This window comes from Leuciscus leuciscus, assembly GCF_965113295.1.
Source record: "Leuciscus leuciscus genome assembly, chromosome: 15".
Taxonomy (NCBI): domain Eukaryota; kingdom Metazoa; phylum Chordata; class Actinopteri; order Cypriniformes; family Leuciscidae; genus Leuciscus; species Leuciscus leuciscus.
The window spans coordinates 42,011,742-42,023,852 of record NC_138739.1 but is presented as its reverse complement, the minus strand read 5'-3'; the positions used below and the strand labels follow the sequence as shown (position 1 = coordinate 42,023,852).

The following is a 12,111-nucleotide window of genomic DNA, read 5'->3' as shown; positions in this document are numbered from 1 at the left end:
GCTCAGTGAACTTGCACTGAAGTGAGAGGAAGAACTAAGCTACACACTGCAAAATTTCTGGATTGAAACAATATTTGAATGCGGGACTGAATCGGAAAATGTGACGATTGACAGTAATAACACCCTGTTTTAAAAAAAAGAAAGCAAATAAAAAAAAATATCGTAAGTTTAGAAATATCAATGAGTGTTTTCTGTGAAGGAAAGCAGGAGGTTTGGCCTGAGATGCTGGGATAGACTCCAGCACTTCCCTGACCCTGCATCCCATAAAGACAGCAGAAGAGGGAGGGATGGATGGAGGGATGTGAAGAAGAGAGGAAGATCAGCAGCTCTATCTGAAACCACACTGTGGCTATGTTAGCTAGTTTTCAGTAAATTAGTGCCAGGATAGCATAACACAAAAATATAATAATATAAATATACTTCATTTCATACAAATTACAAATCATATGCATCATTTTCTCAAAGCTTTGTGTACAGAGTTCTTGAATGTGTGCAAGACTCAAGATTGATGTTGGTAATGCAGACTGTATGAAGAGTTTTGAAAAAGTGTCTTTAGTGTGTAATAATACACACATCACAGGAAAGGTAACAAGTATTATCATTAGTGCATGTGTGTGTATCGAGCTGAAAACGTTAAAAATCAATAGAGAACACACCTGTAGTTTTGACGATAGAATTTGCTTTTAATAAAAGCATTAGCAATAAATAAATAAATAAATAAATGAATAAAATACAGTGCTTCATTATGCAGTAAAGTTGAACAGTTTGGCTGAAGTTAAGAGTGTGATTAGTTGTGTGTTGTGTTAGTTGTGTTAGTAAATTGTCTGGAGTCTGGAGAAATGTGTCAAATCCAATTAGAAAAACTGTCCTTTTTTTTAATAAATGAAAACATAAAAAATACATTCGCTAGATTTACAAATACAGTAAAATATGAAAATATGATTGATTAAATTGTTAATATTTTATGCCTTTATTTGATCACTACCATTTTTGATAATAAATTTGTATTAGATCATAAATCCAGAAGAATTCAAACAGACAACACAGACATGTTATTGTAAAACTTTAAATAAATTATTAAATTGTTTAAAAAAAGTGTTATGAATTAATTAGACAAGCTTTTTGATCAATACAATTTAATTAAACCATTCAAGTGCAATCGGGACATGGAATTTGGGGGAAAATAAACCTGATTTCACAGGGTTTCACTAATTACAGTTGTAAGAAAAGGTTATATTTTGAAATGACGTGGATTTCAGCATTGATGAACAATTATAGACAAACACAAATCTGACTTAACAAATAACACACACACACACACACATTTGCACTTTGCTTGGAAGACAAATGGTTAATAGTGAAATGAGTGGAAAACATGTTGCCTTCTGTAAATCTGTTTGTTTGCCAGCTAAAGAGGTGGTTTGATTTTGTAAGCCCTAAAACTTCAGTAAAACTACCCTGCGCCAGTGTAATTTATAACACTCATCCCTCTCTGGTGTGTTGACATTTGAAAACAATGCCATGTGATTCATAAGGACAGGCCTATTTATAACCCCTGCTGTGACTCTATGAGGGAAATAACAAGCCTCAGTGTGTCTCTAGCATGGCCTGGAATAGTCAGTGGATGCTACAGATGTATGGCATGCATTTAGCCCATCGCAGGGTTCATGTGGAAGGTATGCTGTGAATCTAGAATGCGAGATGTTTTGGTGATGGGGAACACAGGACAGATGATAAAAGACGTGAGAGTCAGGAGTGTATTCATGTGCAGTATGTGGAGTATTAAAACTTGACTAAGGCACTTTCATTGCTTTGTTTTGGGGAATCTGCACTTCTTTGGCTTTTTTCCACCCATTTAGTTAAGTATACATTACATTACGTGAACACGTTCATCTCTTCCTCTTTAATACTAGTTACAGAATAAACATGAACATCTGAAGGTATGTTGAAAGATACAGTACAACTTACTGAAACATGTTATATTATATTATATTATATGCCCAAAAGGTGTGAGTTACATAATAACAACAGGTTACAATGTGCAATGCAATGTGCGTGTTAGGGGTCAGTCTGTGTCAGTTTCTGTTTTGCATGGATTTGTCATGTTTTAGTTCGGTTTCCTTTATTTCAGTTTTGTTTCCATGGTTTCTCTTTGATTTGATGATCATGTGCACCTGTTATTCATTTAGTTGATTTGTTTGGCTTGTGTTTTTAAACTCTGTCTAAGTTCAGTCCATTGTGCATTCCCCAATACAGTTACCCAAACTTGATAACACATTCACCTCCAGTGATTCAATCCAAGCGATACAATCCACTTGTACGATGAACTGAGTAAAATGAAAGTGCCAAATGTTCAATAAACAAACAGTTATGTTCAGTTTGTCTTAGTTATCATGGACTTTTAGTTAGTTTTCATTCACATCATGTGTTCCTTTGTTTGATTTTCCCGCCACTCCTTTGTTTCTACGGTTACTGTTATTAGTTCATTCTGTTCAGGTGCATGTCGTTAATTATCTTGTTTGAGTCACTACTTAATCCTTCATGGTACGAATATGTACAATTATGGCAACAATAATTTTTTACCAATTTCCTTGTTATTCAGAAAAAATACAATATATTCCACTATTGAAATTAAAAGGGCAGGCCTTAAGGTAGCCAATGATGTGCTGTTTTTAAGTCACATGACATCTGAATGTCCCAGGGGGGCAGGGTTTCATATTATTTTGAAGTTTCCTCGGGCGCCGCCATTGATTAGCAGACCATCACCTGCTGTTTGCATCCCATTGACTCCCATTCATTTTGGCGTCACTTTGACAGCGAATAACTTTACATCTGAGGCGTTTAAAGACTCCATTTGTCCATTATTTATTTCTAAAGAAACACGAAAATGTATAAAAGGCCCCATTACCTTGTATCTTACGTTATGGCCCCGCAGAAGCAGTTTTTGTAAAAATAGGCTAACGATTGCGTCATAACCACGCGACTCTCTGTCGCACAGTAGAGAGATTACCATATGGACAGGAGGAGAAGCTCACACGCAATCGGGGGGACGTGGAGGCAAAATGACAAAGTAATTAATCAGAATACTTAGCAAAAGTTTCTCCTGCTCCTAGCTCATGGACACCTCCTACTTACACTCTTCGTCTCTGCAAGCTTCGGATTGGAATGATTCAGATTTCTCTTGGTACAGCTACTAGTAGATAGACGGGTTGCTTACGTCACATCTACGTCGTCAAGCTCAGTTTGAGTCTGCGCAGTACGCTCGACCATCAGGAAGAGAGTGCTTCTAACTGACTTCACTTGTCTCCGTTGAATCCAATGGGGTCGCTGTGTCCAGTTTATATACCGTCTATGGAATGTCCCTCCAGAACTCTCGTTCCCTCTCTCACACAGAAGACACCGTTGAGGTGCTCCAGAAATTGCTCTATTAACCTCATTTCTAAACAACTCTTCTCAAGCGGGATTTTTTGCAGCAGCTTTGATAAGTAAATTAGATATTTTTATTCACAAATCAGCTTTGTCTAACATAGCTTTACTGTAAATTGAGAAAATATCCATGTTTCCATAAGGCAACGCTGTACCACAGTGGAATTGCAGTAGCTATTGGGATTTTTTTGTAGATAGTAGCATCAACAATATGATTGCAGTAGTTATTTATTTATTTGAAGTGTTTGTTGTAGTATAGTTGTATTATGTATAAATAAATTGATTTCTTCTTTTCAGAAAATGAATACAGCAATATTTAACGGGAAGGGCAACAGGAAGAGTGCAGAGTTAGCTCTTCCATGTGATGAGAGGGAGGATGAGTTGGCAAATGATTGGGAATGATAGGGATTAAGTGATAGGGATCTACTTATTTTTGGTTTGCATGAGTTCCAAGTGTATAAATCTATCAATTTCTAAAAGAAATGTGCAATTAAACGGAAAAGAAAATCAGAATTTTATAGAAAAACTACTTTTTTGACCATGTAATAAGAAACTGATTTGAAAAAAATGGTTCATGGTTCATAATGCATACGTTAAGTTCTTCCCTCACAGTCCTTCAGTGTTCGGTCTACGTTACATTTAGTGTGTGTTGCCCTGCCTGAGTATTATCTGTATTACCCTTATTAAACTTCACATTGGAACTTTATTCTTCATCTTCGTCTGCCTTCCTGCAACCACACATATGTGGTAAATTTTAAATAAAGATTTTTTTAAACCTTGGGTGTGGAAATCTGCAGAACTTTCTGCGAATGGCGATTGCGCATGAGCCAGTCAAAGAGGATGATGTGATCAGAGAGGACTTCTTAAAGCTGGACAACTCAAGAGAAGGCAGACTGGAACAGAACTCTAGCCAGGCTGGACTCTGGCTTTCCTCTGACATGACACTGGATGTCATAACATCACACTTCACTGCACCTGCTTTCATCAGAGCAACTCAAATATTATGATATTAAAAAAAAGGAGCTGTCTCTCATGACAGTTCACATCCCGTCTCAGACCGGGTTCTGTACAGCAGACAGACCTCACCATCTGACAGCAGACAGCTGTTACACTGAACAAGTGAGAACAGAGAGTCACAGAGCTGTACGTGATACAGGCCACAGGAACATACGGATGACAAAACAGGAAATGAGAAGTCTGACGGTTTAAAGATGCAGTATCCTCCTCCCCCAAAATGCTCATACACACAATGCAAGAGTGGATGTCTCTTTATCAGAGATGACGAACGAATTTCAAGAGCAAAAAATTAACATACAGTACCCAAGTGAAAAGTATACTACAAATACATTTACATTTGTATGTACTTGATGTAAATACCCTGCAATTGTACTGTTGGTATTCTATACTGATATACTTAAAGGGATACTCCACCGAAAAATGAAAATTCTGTCATCATATACTCACCCTCATGTTGTTTCAAACCTGTATGAATTTCTTTCTTTTGCTGAACAGAAAGGAAGATATCTAGAATAATGTCAGTAACCAGACAGTTTTAGATACCATTGACTTCCATAGTATATTTTTTTCCTACTATGGAAGTCAATGGTATCTAAAACTGTCTGGTTACTCACATTCTTCTAGATATCTTCCTTTCTGTTCAGCAGAAGAAAGAAATTCATACAGGTTTGAAACAACATGAGGGTGAGTATATGATGACAGAATTTTCATTTTTCGGTGGAGTATCCCTTTAAGTCTGCTAAATTGGAACAACTCATTTTGTACAAAATGCACTTTAGTAATCCAGAAATAGTGCTGAAGTTCAACTAAAGTGCAAGATAATTAAAGTGTCACACTCACCAATAATCGGTTTTGCTGTACTTTTGCTAAACACTTTTTAAGTACTTTTTCTAAAGCTGTGCCATTATTTATAAAGATTACTTTATTGTAGCCTATTTGAAGCACACTTTAATCATGCCATTCACACACTTCAAGTTTACTTGGAATACCATTGCAATGTGTTTTAAAATCACAAAAATTTGTTATCAGTGTAATATTAATGTAATATTAAAGGGGACCTATTATGCCCCTTTTCACAAGATGTAAAATAAGTCTCTGATGTCCCCAGAGTGTGTATGTGATGTTTTCGCTCAAAATACCCAACAGATCATTTTTTACAGCATGTTTAAATTGCCATTTTTTGGGGCTCAGAAAAACACGCTGTTTTAGTGTGTGCCCTTTAAATGCAAATAAGCTGCTGCTGCACGGCACAGGGGGCGGAGCTTCATGAGCTTGCGCTCAGTGTCAGAACAATCTCATCTCACGGAATGATGATAATATCAAAAACTCTCAGTAACGGTGTTCATTTGGACCCGGAGTCAGACAATAATGCCTACAGAGTCAGAGTGCTGTATGGAGATGGAACAGGTATAGTTTAGTAGTTTAATTACGGTTATAACGTATTTGTCATCTGCTTGTATGTATCCACTATTAATAGCCTACAAGTCTGCTGTTTCGGACCAGGTCCGAATGATGATCAAACATATACTGATGAGTTTAATAAAGTTTATTGCACATAACACAAAAGATGAAGCGTCAGTTTTACTCCAGAAAATCACCATAAGAGCTGAGTAAACACAGTAAGTTATAAGAAGTGCATAAGTACATAAACGAATTTCGGTAGAGTTGAGGGAGCATTTTCTTTAAAAACAAAATAATTCCACCTCGTCTTCAGCGGCTGCCTCAGATTTCGGGTGTAAATAGAGAGAGAGCTATGTGGATTAATACATCCAGCCACACAACACCTACAACGCTTGGGAGACATTCTCGTCAGTACAACTCGCTGTGAACTCGATCAGGGCGGGTCTATGTTAGAATGGCAGTGTCTGTCAACACTCGTGGGCGGGGCCTGTGGCTTTAGTGACGTCACTAAAACAGCATTCTGAAAACAGGTCGTTGGGAGACACTGCTGATGATTTATGGGGATTAATAAAAAAGGAGTGAGTGGATTTTTATCACTATTGGGTGGTTGTGTACACACACTGCCAACACACATTTATGTCCCAACAGCATGCAAAAGTGAATTTTGCATAATAGGTCCCCTTTAATGTATGTTTACACTCTTACAGTGTAATTGAATTGCAATTGTAATGTCACCTCATGATAACTTTCATTAACTTTACATTAAGTAAATCCACTTCAAAAGCTAATTACTCCTGGACAGCAGCGCCATAGAGATATACAGAGCGACCGCAAAAACGGAAGTTCAAAGACAATATTCTAAAGATGGCGGCGCCCTCTTTTCTCTGGCGCATAAGGTCTATAAAGAAGCAAGAGTTGGTTGTTAGTCAGCAGCAGCACAGCACCTCCAGACAAACGATGGCAGTCAAAACTGTCCTGTTACTAGAGCTAACATCACAACAACAGCATATCTCGGCTCTGTGAAACAGCAAAACCAATGTTAGGCTATACTTACACTAGGCAGGGTTTTCACCGTTCACACAGTGCAGGTTTCCGAGAATACAGTTGTGTGAGTCCTGAACACTTACAGGTGTGAGTTCAGTTACAGAATACGGTTGTGTGAGTCCTGAACACTTACAGGTGTGAGTTCGGTTACAGACTACGGTTGTGAGTCCTGAACACTTACAGGTGTGAGTTCAGTTACAGAATACGGTTGTGAGTCCTGAACATAACAGGTGTGAGTTCGGTTACAGAATACGGTTGTGAGTCCTGAACACTTACAGGTGTGAGTTCAGTTACAGAATACGGTTGTGAGTCCTGAACACTTACAGGTGTGAGTTCAGTTACAGAATACGGTTGTGTGAGTCCTGAACACTTACAGGTGTGAGTTCAGTTACAGACTACGGTTGTGAGTCCTGAACACTTACAGGTGTGAGTTCAGTTACAGAATACGGTTGTGAGTCCTGAACACTTACAGGTGTGAGTTCAGTTACAGAATACGGTTGTGAGTCCTGAACACTTACAGGTGTGAGTTCAGTTACAGAATACGGTTGTGAGTCCTGAACATAACAGGTGTGAGTTCGGTTACAGAATACGGTTGTGAGTCCTGAACACTTACAGGTGTGAGTTCAGTTACAGAATACGGTTGTGAGTCCTGAACACTTACAGGTGTGAGTTCAGTTACAGAATACGGTTGTGAGTCCTGAACACTTACAGGTGTGAGTTCAGTTACAGAATACGGTTGTGTGAGTCCTGAACACTTACAGGTGTGAGTTCGGTTACAGAATACGGTTGTGAGTCCTGAACACTTACAGGTGTGAGTTCAGTTACAGAATACGGTTGTGAGTCCTGAACACTTACAGGTGTGAGTTCAGTTACAGAATACGGTTGTGAGTCCTGAACATTTACAGGTGTGAGTTCAGTTACAGAATACGGTTGTGAGTCCTGAACACTTACAGGTGTGAGTTCAGTTACAGAATACGGTTGTCACTCCCGTAAACGTAACTGAATTAAGGGCTCAAATACAGGACTGACAACTGTATTCTGCTGCTGTGTGAACCTGGCCATAATACGTTTTGTTATAGTATCAACTGAAAACTGCATAGACTTAACCCTCTGGGGACCAAAAACGCGCCCGCGCGTTTTGCTCGTTTTTTTTTTTAGCAATGAAAAATAAACACAAAATGCTCTGTTAATTTTGATCTTTCATTTTCGTGTAATACATCAATCGATCCTGTTCAGTTTCTATTTTTTTTCTGTATACTCACAATACAAATAAAGTGTTTTGCTTTTTGACAAATAAAGAAAAACTAACATGATGCTATTTCTGCCTTCTCTCTGTCAGTAAACTCCCATTTGAAACGCGTTCGAAAATTATCTATAACTCCGCGAAAATTCAGTCAAACAGGCAAACAGACCCACGGGCATAAAGCTTGAGATCGCAGCTTTTAAATGAAGTAATTTATATAAAAAACAAATATTATCAGCTTCTGTAATCTGTATAAAAAGAGAGCGACTCCAGTCGAGCTCATTAGGAGCCATTCAAAAGTAATTTGACCACGCCCCGGAGAGCGCGTGCTATTCAAACGCAAATTCTGAGAACCATTTCAGTCTGTGAAACGCCCCCACATCAGCTGTAAACAAAGAGGCATAATATAGCCTACCTTATGGAGAAAATTTTCCGTGCTGATATGAGGAGCAGATCCCGCTGAGGAGTGAGGTAGGCTAAGTTATCCTTTCTCAAGTGTTAATGTGGAATAACGTTATGGAATAACGTTGTAGGCTTATGTAAACAAAAAGATGAATCGCGTTTCTATAATATGAATAGCGTTTCTGTGAGATGAATGAAGGGTACATATTTGTAAAGACTGTTTAGCCTAAATATGAATCGCGCGTCTGTGTGTGAAAGAATAAACTGCTTTTACAGTTACAGTTACTGCGTTACAGTCAGGCGAAGTATGAAAGACAACATTTTGTTGACTAGATTTGGGTACAGTTTTTACTGTAGAATATACTGTCACATCAAATAAGCTTTTCTGCTCATATATATAAAATACTATTTTGTCAAAAATAAAGTCATAGACTAAGATGTTCCAATGTTGGCTATATTCAAACTAATGAATACATATGATAAAATGTAGGCCTATAATCTTTTTTTTTTTTTTTTACAAAGAAAGAGTACTTTTTTTGCAGAAATATTGCTGAAATTGTAATTATTGTTGTAATTGTAACCTTTTTAATAAAATAGCAAAACATATTTACAAGATAGATGTAAGCAAAATCTTAAATGGTCAATATAAGTCTTCTTCTAAATATATAGGCTATTTTGTCCTTGCATTGTGGCTCAGTCAGTGTCACACCTGAATTAATGGCTAATTATGCAGAGTCATTATGCAGAGTGGGTGGGACTGGGTAATCTAAGGTGTAAACTACTCCTCCCCCTCGCATATTGGCTTTCCAAGCAAAACCTGTTTTACACCATTTAAATCAATGTATTTTTTTTTTGTGAACGATAAAGCAAGACTATTTTCACATAATTTTGAAGCTAGAACTCCAAGAGAAAACATCCATTAGTCAAAAGTCTTGTGGGCACATATTTTGTATGAGTTTTGTGGTCTTATTTCAGCAACTTTCATTTTTATTTTTTTAAATAACCACGCATAAACATTATTCTCTTCAAAATACAAACATCTACATACATGTTGCTCGCATATTATGGTAGGCCTGTTTGTGCTATATAGAGTGAATTTACACCTTTGCCATTAACATGTTTATAAATAACTGAAAAAAGCACAAATGTCAGAGCATGTCAGAACATCTCAAGGGCCCCAAAAACAGCTTGGTCCCCAGAGGGTTAAAAGATCTTGGTTCATCAAAATGCAGATCAATTAAAATCCATATTGTCAACCCAGCTCTAGCATCCACACAGCTGAAATGTTCTAGTGGCTCATAATAGATCTTAAGACTCTGTCTTGACATAATGGCTGGTATGGGGTTAGAATTGTTGCATTATTCCAAATAAATAGATTGAGATTCACAAATAAATATAAAGTGATTAGGGATGCACCGATATGAAATACGATAACTGGTAATTCTTTATATTTGAAAGCCGATAACCAATATATTGGCCAAGAAATCTAAATCCAGATTTTTTAAAATAATTTTTGAGAGCCTGATTACAAAAACAAAAGTCTCACCATTAAAATCCATGTCCTATACACACAATTATAATGATGTTCTCATTATAATTTTATGTAGTCTATATGACAGACTTGAGCTGCAGATGTTGCACTGAATCACTGAAGTGATTCTAATCATATTTCAAGCAGTTCAAAACCATCATGGCGAACAGTGCATCTGAAGTGTCTCAGCTCAAGGAAATAATCCAGTATTTATCAGCTTTAATATATCGGCCCAATTTTGACACATTATTTAAATTTTGTTAATTTCGGGGGGAAAAAGACAACATACCTTTAAACGGAGGTGCTTTGAAGTGCATGAATTTGAAGAATCAACTTTTCACAGAGGAATTTAGCATGTTGTCTTCAGTGTGCTATTAAAACAGTTACTGTGTCACAGTTTCAGCTCACTAAAACCAACAATAAAAAAACACTCAATCTAAGAAGAGTGCATTGCTCACAAATCCTCCATCTTACCTTTGTACTCTGGGGTGAACTCCTTCATCTCCGGTGGCAGGGACTCGTAAAAGCGCTGCTCGCGGGCGATGAGTGGCTTGCAGACGGTGTGGTCATCATAACGCATCATGCTGGTGTGGCCGCCCACCTGGTGTATGAAGGGCTCCAGGGGAACCCCGTCGCGGCTGCCCGGCCCCTGGCTAGCGCTGTGCTTGCCCGCCTCCATCGTGTGCGGGACACACATGGCGTTTGAGCTGGGGGCATGGGCTCGGGCGCGCAGGCCTGGCGAGCGGGGGGTGCAAGGGGGCGGCTGAGAGCGCAGGCTGCCGCCGGGAGGGGGAGGAGCCAGCCCGCTGACACACCTGCCGACAGATCCCGCCGCAGGAGCGCTCGGAGCAGTCCTCCACGCGGCCTTCTGGGGGAGAGGAAGAGGAAGAACAAAATAAACACTGTGCCAAACATACTGGTGGAATCAAACATGGTGAACAGAACTTGCTTGATGTGCGAGAACAGACCTCACTGGTTCCTGTCAAGATTAAATGTGTTCGCATGAAAACCTTCTGTTTAGCGGTCGACTGATATCGATTTTTTTGATGGCCAATATGATATATATGATATCACACTATTTAATTTAAATGTAGCAATAACACCAATAACAGCAATAACATCCATAACAATCGTCGAAATTAAATTAATATTTATTTTACATTATATTTACAAAATTAGAAATATGTAATTTAAAAACTAAATTATATGAAAAAAAACTGATTGAATAATTCTGTAAAATAAACAGATTCATACTTTAGATGACAACTTCTTGATTCTGTAATCCTACTATAGTAGGGCTGCGCAATATATCAAAATAAAAAAGATGTTACGAATAAGTTAACAAGTAAAAAAAAACTGGCCGATTTATCAGTTTTGCGAATATATCGGTCGATCACTACTTCTTATCTTATCTAATCTTTTAGTAGACAGGGAACTGCATACATTTTTTGAATATGAATCAAACTGCACACCAGTCAACCAGCTAAAAAGAAAACAACAGAGGTTTATAACCTTCCATTACTGCACCTTGAGAGCGTTTCCCAGCATGCCGTGTAACCCTACAAACACAGCTGGCATCTGCCTTTATTACATTAGCCTGAGTCCCATCAGCGCATAGACAAACACAGAGCGGCATCCATCTCCGACAATGTGTCCAATCTAATCCTCAACAACCCAACATGCCGCAGCACACGCGTTCAGCTCTCATTACAACAACAGACACACGAATGCTTCACATGCCCGTTCGAAAATGTCTTTGAAGTCTTGATGGAAAGAGTCTGATGTCTCAGGAAGGCTGAGCTGCCATCGACTGCTTCATTCCCGAATGCCTTCTGAACAAAGTCAAGTTAAACGATCCTCAACTGAAGTACTGACCCAGCAGAACACAAAGATGCATTCCAGGCATTAGCGATAAAACCTTGCTGGACATATGGAAAGAGTCTGTATTACCTATAAAATTCTGTATTAATTATAAGATATTGCTACTGACTTATAAAGCCCTAAACGGCTTAGCTCCAGTCTATTTAACGGATCACTAAATTCAAGG

The 12,111-nt window shown here is 38.3% G+C and overlaps 1 protein-coding gene across 2 annotated transcripts in view; it reads right to left on the bottom strand.

Moving 5' to 3' along the window:
* ip6k1 (inositol hexakisphosphate kinase 1) overlaps positions 1–12,111 on the bottom strand; it is a 47,548-nt gene that overhangs the window by 11,951 nt on the left and 23,486 nt on the right. For both annotated transcript variants that reach the window (XM_082139744.1, XM_082139743.1), the window contains exon 2: positions 10,539–10,932. In XM_082139744.1, the coding sequence (XP_081995870.1) occupies positions 10,539–10,761 (223 nt within the window). In that variant the 5' untranslated portion in view covers positions 10,762–10,932. The remainder of the gene's footprint in view (positions 1–10,538; positions 10,933–12,111) is intronic.